This window comes from Cyprinodon variegatus, unplaced genomic scaffold (assembly GCF_000732505.1).
Source record: "Cyprinodon variegatus isolate N-32 unplaced genomic scaffold, C_variegatus-1.0 Scaffold611, whole genome shotgun sequence".
NCBI lineage: Eukaryota > Metazoa > Chordata > Actinopteri > Cyprinodontiformes > Cyprinodontidae > Cyprinodon > Cyprinodon variegatus.
The window spans coordinates 444140-455010 of NW_015151064.1; the positions used below are offsets into that span (position 1 = coordinate 444140).

Sequence of the window (10871 nt, forward strand, 5' to 3'; positions counted from 1 at the left end):
CCAGAATGATTTGACATTTAAATACGACTTCCCTACGACTTTAACCCTCCAGCCACTAGTTGGCAGCCTGTCGCCCATGAACCCTTTATTCAGCTGCTCCTCACCGACCGCAGCAGAGCAGTAACGACTTCTTGAGACATTTTCCAGATCTAAATAATAGTTCATGTATCGTATCGTTACACATGTACTATGATACCTATATTACTGCTAAATTCTTGCAAATTTACACCACCAGTATCGACCTTAACCGACCAATAGAGTAATATCAAATTCTGGCCATATCATCCAGCCCTAATCTGGAGGTAAAAAATCGTGTTTTACGTTCCTTATTTTTCCACACTTCCTCTGTTCTAAATGGATCCTAGGATACATATTTTGGGATCAAATTATCAAACTAAGTAAAACAGCAACTTGTTTACCCTTAACAATAACTTCCAGCATAAAGCATTTTCCATAGTGTCTGAGGCAAACAGGTGACCAAGGCTCAGTAGTTGGACTTTGTTTGATCAGCATTTATATTTGCATTTACTTAATGTATTTATTTACATAATTTGAAAATGTTTTACTTAATTGTAATTGCTGTGAAAAAAATCAACTCTAGATGGACTTTCAGACTATGTCTTTTAAGAGACTTTACTATAGTTGTTAATTACATTTCTGTAATCTGAAATTAATAGATTTTAATTAATAAAAACACATGTGCAGCCATCTCAATCTATCAATCGCAGCTCCTGAACAGTTCATATGATTTAGGTAACATTACTACACTTATGTTCAAGGAGTGTAAAACCTATTGCTTTGGCATAACAGGGCAAATAAATAAAATGTAATTTTATATCTTCTGACTGGCTAACTGGGTTCGAGTTAGGGAAGAGAAATGGATAAAAAAGGAGAAGTGGATGAGGATACAGGGGAAGATAAGAATCTAAAAAACAGCACTGGTCTGGAAAAAAAAATGATTCACTCCTTCACCATCGTTTCAACACTACAGGTACCAATTAACAGCCGAGGCTCTCAAAGGGTCCATACACTGACTGGCACATGCCAGGGAACCCCAGAATACTAAGAAGAAAGCCAGCAAGACTTAATACCTCTGAAAAGTAATTAAGGCCACTAATTACTAGATGAAGTTTATGAGTCTGCCACAAACCACCTCCCTCCCAGAGGTGAATTTATTTCTTCTGTTGTTTCACACAGGGTGAGACTTCTCATTTTCTCCAAGATGGATTAACTGCTGGAAAGAAAAAAAAAAAGGAACAGTAGAGGCTCTAAGGAAAGGATGGGCTCTACTGATTACTAAAAGAAAATACTACAAAGGTTTTACTGCACCGATTCTCAATCAATCAACAGCACATCTTAGAAATATCATTCTATAGAAGCCAGTTGTTCGTTTTTATCATGTTCTAAACATTGCTTTGTGAAAATTGCCTAAAAGAAAGCAAAGAATTAGAGAAATCTACTCAGCAAAATTTGGGATGGCAGTAAAGGGATAAATAAGGTTTTATGCACCTTTATATACTTTAAAAGGGCTCCTCTTTCCAGCTGAAAATCCTAAATCCAACAATGAAATGATGTTCACATCTGCTTCGACATGTCCTTAAAAATGCCTCAACATCGACATTTATTATCTGTGATCATCTTTAGAATCTCATCTTTTTATCTAAAAATTCATGCAAAACAAATATGCGATATTTAAAAAATATAAAATATGTTTTCGAGGGCTGTGGTTAGTTAATTATAAAAAAAAAAAAAACATGAATGACTGATTTAATTACTATGAGCCATTTAAAGCAACAGTCTCCATTAAACCATTTAGCAAAAAATTAATAATAGAAAAATAAATAATTTTTTTCTTTCAAATCTATTTCGGGGATATTCAATAATATTTGGTCTGAGTTATCATTAATTTATGTTTTAGAGGCTAAAGGAGGACGTTTTTCACAGGCAACATCATTAAACATGCAGAGGTAACATTTTATTTTGTAATATATAAAAACAAACAATCTTTTAGGAAAATCATTCAGAATAACGTTTTTTATTACAGCAGCTTTAATTCCAATATATGTTAGGATTCAGATTCCATCAAAGAAGAGATTTCCTTCTCTGATTTTATGTGAAATCGTTTCATTGATAAGTTCTCTATTGGGATAAATTAACAGTTTTCATGATCCAGGGTTATTTATATCAACTTTGCCCAGATTTCAGGTTGTAATTAATCCTCTGCCAATCCATGCGTTTTTATTTTAAACCTAAAAAAAGAAGCACATTTCTGTAAAACGAATAAAAAAAATAAAATTTTATTGTGGTTCAAGTGAGAATCTCTTAACTGGCCTTTAAATCAACATTTGTATAGGAACTTTGTATTGATTTAAATATATTGACTCTTTTTAAAATGGTCTGATATCAAATCTAATGGCTGGCAGTATTTTTATTTAGCTGTTACCTGAAATATTTGACAGTGTAGTAGCAACATATTAAAGTGTATAATATAATATAGTGTTATATTGCAATTAAACAGCAAATTAATAACATAATGGCAGTTAATCGAGGCTGTAAGGACAGTGGAAGACACATTTCCTAAAAACTTCCTCAATCAATACCAATCAATCTTTAGGAATTAATATGAGAATTACACCAGAATTGGAAAATCCATTTTCCTAATTTATATTTAGAAGATTTCCTTGTGTTTACGTCTGAGTTGGTTCAGAAAGAAAAGGGTGATTTAAGTTATAAAACTTGTTTTGACAGGTGAGTCAGAAACCCTTCTCTTCTTTTCTACACAAGAAAAACAAACCATAACTGAATTAAAAATATTATTTGTAAAATGTTTAAACTCATAAAATGTACGTTGCAAAATTATAGTAGTTTCCAAACTGTACCTTTTTTTTTTTTAGACATTTGCAAAAATAACTGCTCAGGGAAAAGCACTGTGTTTAAAGCAGAGCTGGATATAGCCCTTTAGTAATCTATGAAGCTGAAAATTTTCCCAATTTAATCTCAAAGTAGATTAACAAGTGTTTGAACTTAACTGCACATTTTAAATGCATTAGAAATATCAAAATCATGTTTAAAAAAAACTCAAGTTGATGTTCAGATCTGCAAATTGATAATAATATTAATAATGCCTGAATTTCTTTATATGTATATATATGTATTCATGTAGTTCTGTTTATACACAAAAAAATATTAGGCATTTCCAAATGTGTGATAAGTTTCTTGGTCGATAATAAAACACAGTCGCACCAGAAACAAGTGCTTGCCAAAGGTTCCTAGGTTCACACCCAGTGTCTAACTGGGTGTGTAACTATGGGAAGGCATAAGCTAACATGGGTGTTTGCATAACATAAACAACAGGCTTTAAGGGGTTAAAGAAGATTTTATAAAAAAGTAAAATGAAATAAAAATGTTTGAGTCTTTTTTACAGATTTTGGCTTAATTAAAAGTCCTTTAATTTATTCCTCAGTAAATGATAATTAGCTCACAAAATTAATTGATTATTTAAATAATGATTGCCAGTTATGGCATCTTTACTTGAATATGATTTTGGCTTAAAACAAAGATAGCATAAAACTACAATACCAAATATTTACGGTATTACATTTTTTGATTCTGAATTATGCTTATTTACATTTAGCGTAATATAATTACACAGTAAATCATGTGAGACACAATATTAGTGTTGAAGTTTTTTCACATCCAACTGAAATATATAGATGACATTCATATGTGGGAGGTTCCGTCCTCCATTTACGGGACATAATATAAAAGCCACAAATAGATCAAATCAAATATGTCAACAAATGATGAACAGAAAAGAATCTGTATCAGCGGAAGATAAACTGGACAGTGAATGGAGCTCAGGCCTTCCTCTCAACATTACAGATTCAAACATGAAGAGGGGTGAGGTACAGAGAGGGAGGTGGGTGGAAGGGTGGGTGGGCAACAGATCAGTACGGGTATCCAGGAGGGCGTGGGGAGGAGGAGGAGGAATCAGTTGAGGAAGGGTGAAAAGGGAGGAGGAGGAGGACGGGGTTTTATCAGTGGAAGGTGATAAATTTTGCAAACCTTCCAAACTTGTCCTTGCTGCATAGGAGAGGGGGGAAGCATTGGAACGGAGAGAAGAAGAGAAAATAAAAATCAAAACAAAAAGTCCAACTAAACAAACTGCTTCATCACTAGTAGTCCCCATACACACTTTTACAAACATAAAAAAATAAATAAAATACACACAGACAAGTTCTCAACCCCCCACCCCCCCACCGCTCTTATACATCACAGCTTAAACAGGGAGAGCCCCTCTGGCAATTACTTTTAACACAGCGCAGAACAAAAAAAAAGACATCCTGTGCAAACACTTATCACATTAACACTTGCAGTGATATACGCATACTTGGAAGGAACACTAAGTATAATCGCCACCTCCACGCTTACGCTGTAAAAATATCCCATCTATGTTGAGGACGCGCAAAGCCTGAAATAATATGGCTGGCACTGCAGGCAGGAGCAACGTCTCACAGTCTGGGAAAGACAGTAGAAAGCACCTGTAGTGTCCACCATCTGTAAGGATGCTGCATCAGCTGTTGCTTAGTAACAGGTGATGATGCGTTATAGAGCTGATCGGTTCACGGTTACGGTGTTTACAGATATCCGGACAGGAATAAGTCTCTGTAAATAAAAACTGCAGGACTTCTCAAGTCAGGTCTGATCCTTTCAGAGCCATCTGAGGCTTCACACTTTGAGTTGCTGGGTTCAAAAAAATTTAATAAAGAAAAATCGTTTTCAGGATTGTTAAATCTGTGAGTAGCAATAAGAGGAACTTTAGGATTACACTAAAAACAGATATATCTCAGCTATCATCCACTTCACTGAAACAAAGTGGTAAATATAGTGATCGATTTAAATCTCTGCACATTATGAGTGTTTAACGTTCTTTAGTCCATTTTCTTTTGTTTTAACCAAATCGGTTCCCGTTTTGTTATACCTACTAAATATTTGGACTTTTCTGTTATTTATTCAGTCAGTATTTAATACATCTAGCACAATAAACTGTTAAATTATAAAGACGTACTTTTTTAAAAACTCAATTCATAAAAAGAAAAACACTTCTTATTTTGAATAAGAAATCAATAAAAGCTTTCATTCTGTTTTATAAACCGTTTGGAATAGAATCATCTGGTTAAGTCCAGAGTTGAACAACTAATCACATTCACATAATAATCACAATTAAAAAATAAAAAACAACTTTTAAATCGTAGAAGTACTATGTGTCTGGTCATGCCACAGCTACCAAGAGTAAAGCACATATTTATCATTCCAGCCCTGTAGGTGGCAATAATACGCTTAAAGCTGGTTTGATGCCACTCAAAAGGGAAGAGATGGATGCAGCTAGCGCACAGCGTGCGAGTTAGAGGTCAGCACTTTTTGAACGCAATGGTAAAGTCCAGAGATAATGCCGTCTGGACAAGAGAGAATTTAAAGTAGGGCTGGGAATATGGATTAAATATCTAATTTTTCCTACCAAAAATGTTAAATTTAATTATAAAATGTTTAAAATGACATCCATTCCTTTCAAAAACTAGTTTATAATTCAATCATCCCTTTTAGGAGGTTACCTTAAATTAAAAAAGGACAACGAAATCAAAACTGTGAAACATGCTTTAAAAAAATAAAAATCCCCTTCCACAGCAAACAATTGAAATCTAACACACTAAATGTGTGCCTTTAGCAGTGGTCTGCTAAAGGCACACATCTCAGAACAAAAAGTGATTTACTTCAGTCTGAGTTATGAAAGCTCAAGCAATGCACTGAAGCAAAGAACATCGAGATGTTCCAAAAATAGAATCTTCCTAGAGTGGATATTTAATTAATCGAATCACTGAGCTAAAATTTAAGGCCATGCAAAAAAACAAAAAACAACATGGAGCCAAACAGGTCTATGCTTGTGGCAAGACAAGAGGAAAATCAAAATACAAAATGGTAAATTTGCTTGGAGGATTTTCTGTCAAACAGCCCCGCCGTCGTTTAGAATGGACTAGTCTGAGTATTTCAATTTTAAACCAGAACTTCTGACATTTTAATTAAGCAAAAAGATAGCTACTTTAGCCGAGTTAATGATTTAACTAGATTTATTCATTAACAGATAAATTTTATCCATATTTCAAATACTCAAAAGTTCTTCATTAAACAATATTAAAAGCAGCGCTATTACATCCAGAATGTTACACAGATAAAGCCCTGCTACACTGAATTTATGTCAAAGGAAACTTAAGTACCTGAAAAATAAGAAATATTGCTATATATTCGTTTTTTAAAAGAGAGGTTTATATAAAGTTTTTTTAATCTATAAGTGGAAAAAAACTGATTAAAATCAAACATTAACCTTGTTAATTATGAAAATCAATTAAAATGTGAATTGTAACTGTGGAACAGGTTAGTAGGACCCAGGCTAGTTTTAACCTCTCTGACGACCATCAATTTTACACCAATCTGAATAAAATTCTTTGCAGTTTGAAGTTCTGGTTGGGAGCTATTTCAGCCATTTCCTGCATGTAAACTGACAAGTCCAGTGAGATCCAGATATGGGATCTGACTCCATCCAGGTCTTTGCTACGCATCTCCCAACCAGTAATTGGGGGCTTGTCCTGTATTGTTTATTTTCTTTACAGATGGTCTCATGTTTTCTGATCGACTGCAGAATAAACAGTTGGATTCTACCACAATAAAATACCCAAAAACCATGACATCCCCAACATCATGCTGGAATGCTGAGTTTGCCAAACGTCTCCCCTGTTCTGGAGTTAAATAATATAATTTTGTTAATACATGTCTAAAAAGATGAAGTCTTGCTGTTTGTCTATGTTTGATTTTTTTTTTTTTGGCAAACTTTGGCTTTGCTTTTCTTAATGTAAATCTGGCTTAAAAACCTAACTTCCGTACTATGTCACCCACTGTAGAGATGGCACATATTTCAGGTGGGTTGAACGTTTCTTTTTCATAACTTGTTATCTACTTTCACTCTCTTGGAAGGACCTGGATATGTTCTGGGCCTGGGCGATAAACTGAATGTATACCGTTACTGTCATTCACTAAGATATCCTGAGATAATTGTCCCATGTGGCTAAAAGAAATAAAGGTAATTCTGCTGTTTTTCCCTGTGTGCTGGTATTTCCTTAAGACACAGCAGCATGTGGGTGGATGAGCCCAATGAAGAAGTGTCTAACAAAGCTGTAAACGAAGTTACATCAGTTAGTCCTGCGGAGGAAAGCGAGAGGGGAGCGCACAGAGAAGCGGTCGAGAGCGCGTTGTCAGAATCAAGCTTGTGTCAGACTGGTTTTGAGTTTAAATGATGTACATTGTTCTCAATGCACTCAGCTCAGTGGCACAAAAATTACGCCATAGATGTAGAGCAAAAGAACGCGTGATGTAAATTTTGTCTGAAAACTGTGGGGACTACCCAAAGTAACACATCCAACCTCCATCACCTACAGCACAGCCACGAGTTCAAAGATGTGCAAAAGACTCCGTTACCTTTGTGCAAAAAATGTTTGAAAGAGACGTAACAATTTCCTTCTGTGCAATGAGACCTTGTTGAATGGTAAAAGACTTTAGTATTTAATTCAAAGTAATATGTGAGGTGATTTATTCAATAAACAAATTATAAATCTATGAGCTGCATTTCCTGCTAGAGCTTTTATTGTGCATTTATCGATATCAACGTAAAACTACCCAATTTATCGTGATATTGATTTATATTGTCCAGAACTAATATGTTCCTATTTTGTTGCTCAGAACCAAGGCTGTGGGGATCGAACCGGCAACCTACTCGGAGCACAAGCACATTGCTCTAACCACTAGGCCACCATTTCATCAAGAGACTGCTTCTGGTTTGTTTGGATAGATTCTTAAGGTTCAAGCATACGGTCACAATGACCTGAAAGCCTGGATTAGATGTAAACAGAGCAAACCTCCGTTTAAACTTTTACTAATGATGTTCTCTGGTGTGTTATTTAGCCATCTGAAATGGAAAACATTGTCTAGAGATTCTAATTTCTTTTGCATCATTTTTTTAGATTATTCGACTATTTCTATAAATTCTCTGAGATAGGGCCAGGGATGAGGGAGGTCTTGTTGGTCTCCATCTCCAGATACGCTCTCACCTGTGTCCGACCTTTCAGACATTTCAACATCTTTTTCTGAATCCCACATTGTAGCATGACATAGACAATTCACGTTAGCAGTTTGAAGAACACCTGCTTGCTCCTGATGATTTCCTTTAGTTAACCAATGAGTGTTTGCGTTCTATGACTCATCCAATAACACTAGTTTTCACTAGATGTGGATGGAGCCAATGATCTGCATTGGATGGAGCACATGACGGGAAATAAAGATTTAGAAACATTAAACCGAAGCCAAGAGTAACGAGTAACGATTGTTTTAAAAAATGTAAGGAATAGTAAATACAGATACTTTATTATTATTCTTCAAAAGCATTTTTCAAATGAACCTGCCTTAGAGGTCTGTAGGAATTAGCTGAATGTTACTGAAGGAGGGGGAGATAAACATGGTACTAGCAAAACTGGGTGTAAACAGAACTAGGGGCTGAAGGGAAAAAAGCAATATAAGTTCAGCAGATTAATTTGAAGTCAAAACAAATTGAAAGACTGGTACAGACTGTGAGGATGAAAATGATGCAAACAGAGACTAAAGCTGTGTTCATATGCGTTGAAGTCTGTTAGTGAGAATGAACTACTCTCCCCAAATGTAGAAACACAATCAAATCCATCCTTGATTTTTCTTTATTTATAAGAGTAAACAAAATGGCAAAACTACATCTGATTAAAGCCCAGATCATCTTTCCTGGCTTTTCATTTCCACTTTTGGGGTTGGTTAAATATTCAAAGTTGTTCAAATATAGAGTGGAAAGAAAAATGGGATTGAGTGTTTAGAGAAAAGCTTGTAGTTTGTCAGGTAAGACTAGTTATAAAATTATCATAATGATGATGATGATGATGATGAGTCGGACTGTGAGAAAAGGCAGGAAGGAAGGGAGGGAGGGAGGAGAGGGAAGGAAGGGTGTAATAAGAGGAGTAATCAGAAGCTGAATCTGATGTCTGACTGCTCATACCATCTTATAATCTTCATATTAGAAACAAAAACATATTTTTGGATAAAAACTGAACTTTTTAAGATGATCATTATTTAATTTCTTTTCATCTTAGTGTAAAACTCAGACAGAAAAGGATCAGAATGACAAGGCTGTACTGCTGAACTAAGGTGATAAAGACGTTGCGACTCAAAGCTAAGACAACATGGCTTCCCCTCTGTACTCCCCAAAGTCTGTCTGACACCACTACCTTTCTTTCTTCCTCACTCTCTCATTTTTCAGTCAGTCAGACATTAAAGAAAAAATCTCATATCTGCCTCCGCTCTTTGTCATGAGTGAGAAAAAAAAAATCTTTCTTTTTCTTTAGCATAAACCAGAGCAATCTTATTAGTTCAGTTAAACTGATAAACAACGGATATACAATTTTAAAATACAGCATTATTTGACAAGAACTACACAGATATCACTGTTCTACCCTGGAATATCACTAATTAGCTTTTCCAATTAACATGAGCGGCCTGTCAATCAATCCTGAGGCTCGTTGGCAACCGACCAATCAGGGATGGCGATTTGTCCCGTAGCGGAAAGGCCCTCCACTGCAAGAGAAGCGTTTGCTTCCGTTTAGCTCGCAAAAAGTTTGCATTGATTAATTATTTACAAACCTGCATCAAAGGGGATGTGTTGCAAACAATGACCCAAGCCTGATCGTTTATGTGATAAAAACATGCTTCAGTTTTTCATGTTCTATATTATTTCACCAGTTTTTTATAATTGTAAAAAACAGAGATGGACTCACAGCAAGTCTGACTGCGTCCTTATTATTTAGCCTCGTAGAAAGCATGGACTTTAATGTCCATTTTTTTGCATTTCCACCGTCTGTTTTCTTTGCCTGTTTTATGATCAGACAAATTGCCTCATTAAATGCTTTGGGTACCGTTGTGCTTCACTATATCACCATCATCCCTAGCCTGCGTGCATTTTCCTACACTTGACTTCATGTCAATTGTTAATGGTCCTTTCACATCGCGACCCACTCGTTTTGGAGAGGAAAACGTTATTGCATTTGCTTTGCATTCACACTGCACCCTTAAAGTGGACCAGACCAGCTTAAAATAACTTCATCCCATTATCACTGCTGCGCAGGTGGCAGCCGAATATGGCAAAAACATAAATAACAAAACACTTTTAAATCCTATTTTTAAGTCTAGATATCTAAAATTAAGCTTTTAATGAATTCAACTTTCTTCATTTTTTTTTTTTTAAACAAGGTCATCTAAAATCTTAATATATCTATCTAAAAAATCTAAGCGGTAGATCAAACTTTACTGATTTATCTCAGGTCTTATTGTATAATATTTTGATAAGCTAAATGATCTAAATGTTAATGGATAATAGCCAGATATAGGAGGGCTCTCCACTCTGACCCATTGGGCGGGAGAATCACGCATAACAGTGTCACGCATCACGCTCACAATCCATATGCTCAATTTTTCACGCTAAAAAATGACGGGCATAAAAACTCAACTCCTTTCCGCTTATTTATCCATAAAAATACCCTGCAGATAAAAATCCAGTCCGTGTTTTCAACACAACCTCAGTGCTAAGACAAAAGGACATGCAGGGTTCATACAGGCCGTATTTTTGCACCAGCCCACCTATTAACTGCTGAAAAAGCTGCCCAGACATTGAAAAAAGACTCTGATTTCTGAGCCATTATTACAAGATATTTTATTTGAATTTTTATCTTATCTGGACTAATTCATATTGT

General features: G+C 35.4%; 1 protein-coding gene across 4 annotated transcripts in view; it reads right to left on the minus strand.

Moving 5' to 3' along the window:
- The window catches only part of nckap1 (NCK-associated protein 1), a 56020-nt gene that overhangs the window by 41062 nt on the left and 4087 nt on the right, over positions 1–10871 (minus strand). For 2 of the 4 annotated variants that reach the window (XM_015392868.1, XM_015392866.1), the window contains exon 2: positions 4066–4083. The exons of the other annotated variants lie outside the window; for them this stretch is intronic. In XM_015392868.1, the coding sequence (XP_015248354.1) occupies positions 4066–4083 (18 nt within the window). The remainder of the gene's footprint in view (positions 1–4065; positions 4084–10871) is intronic. 4 annotated transcript variants of the gene reach the window in all.